Below are 839 nucleotides of genomic sequence, written 5' to 3'. Positions count from 1 at the left end.
AGCACAGCCCAGCAACCTGGCCCCAGCATCACAGCACCTGCCCCCCCGGGGACCCCGCAGCTCCCTCCTCCAAGCACCCAGTCTGCCAGCCCCATGGCGCTGGGACTCTGTTGCTGGGTTGGCCAGACAACCCCCCACCTCAGGCCCTGCCAATGAGGAGCCTTCTCTCATCCCACCACTGCCACCCACGGAAAGATCCAGGTATCCCACCTCTAAAACCAAGGAGAGAGCTCCTCTCATCCCACCACTGCCACCTGTGCCATTCCTCCGCCGTCCCACTCTCCACCCCCAGCTCACACCCATACAGCTGCTCCTGTCATCCCACTGCCCCCACTGATGAGAGAGCTCCTCTCGCCCCCCTGCTGGCACCCATAGAAAGACCCCAGGTATCCCACCTCTTACACCAGTGAGGAAGCTCCTCTCATCCCACGCTGCCACCCGTGCTGCCCCTCCTGCATCCCCCTGACCACCCCTGGCTCCCACACTGGGCTGGCTCCTCTTGTGCCCCATTAACCCCTGGCCCCCCTCTCTGCAGGGCGACTCCGGGGGACCCCTGGCCTGCCGTGCTGGTGCAGCCTGGCTGCTGGAGGGGGTGGTGAGCTGGGGCGAGGCCTGCGGCGCCCCCGACCGCCCGGGGGTCTACGTACGCCCGGCCGCCCATGCCGCCTGGCTCCGCGCCCACCTGCCTGATGTGGAGCTGGTGCCTGGCGAGAAGGCGGGGGGCATAGGGATGGATGAAGGGGGCAGTGAGTGCCCACGGCCTGGCCCGTATGATGGCGTCGAGGCCCTGCCAGGCTGGGCTCAGCCTCTGCCCCCCGGCCCCCCTGATGGAGCCACCA

General features: G+C 68.1%; 1 protein-coding gene across 1 annotated transcript in view; it reads left to right on the top strand.

Annotated features, from left to right (window-relative positions):
* LOC102385254 (prostasin-like) overlaps window positions 1-838 on the top strand; it is a gene marked incomplete at its 3' end in the record, with an annotated part of 6,046 nt that extends 5,208 nt beyond the window's left edge. The window contains exon 6 of the mRNA XM_025195144.1: window positions 536-838. Coding sequence (XP_025050929.1) covers window positions 536-838 — 303 coding nt within the window. The remainder of the gene's footprint in view (window positions 1-535) is intronic.
* Window position 839: the final 1 nt, after the last annotated feature.

Source organism: Alligator sinensis, unplaced genomic scaffold, assembly GCF_000455745.1.
Source record: "Alligator sinensis unplaced genomic scaffold, ASM45574v1 scaffold1704_1, whole genome shotgun sequence".
In the NCBI taxonomy this organism is placed as follows: domain Eukaryota; kingdom Metazoa; phylum Chordata; order Crocodylia; family Alligatoridae; genus Alligator; species Alligator sinensis.
The sequence above is the reverse complement of the archived record's forward strand: the minus strand, read 5'-3'. Positions and strand labels throughout refer to the sequence as shown.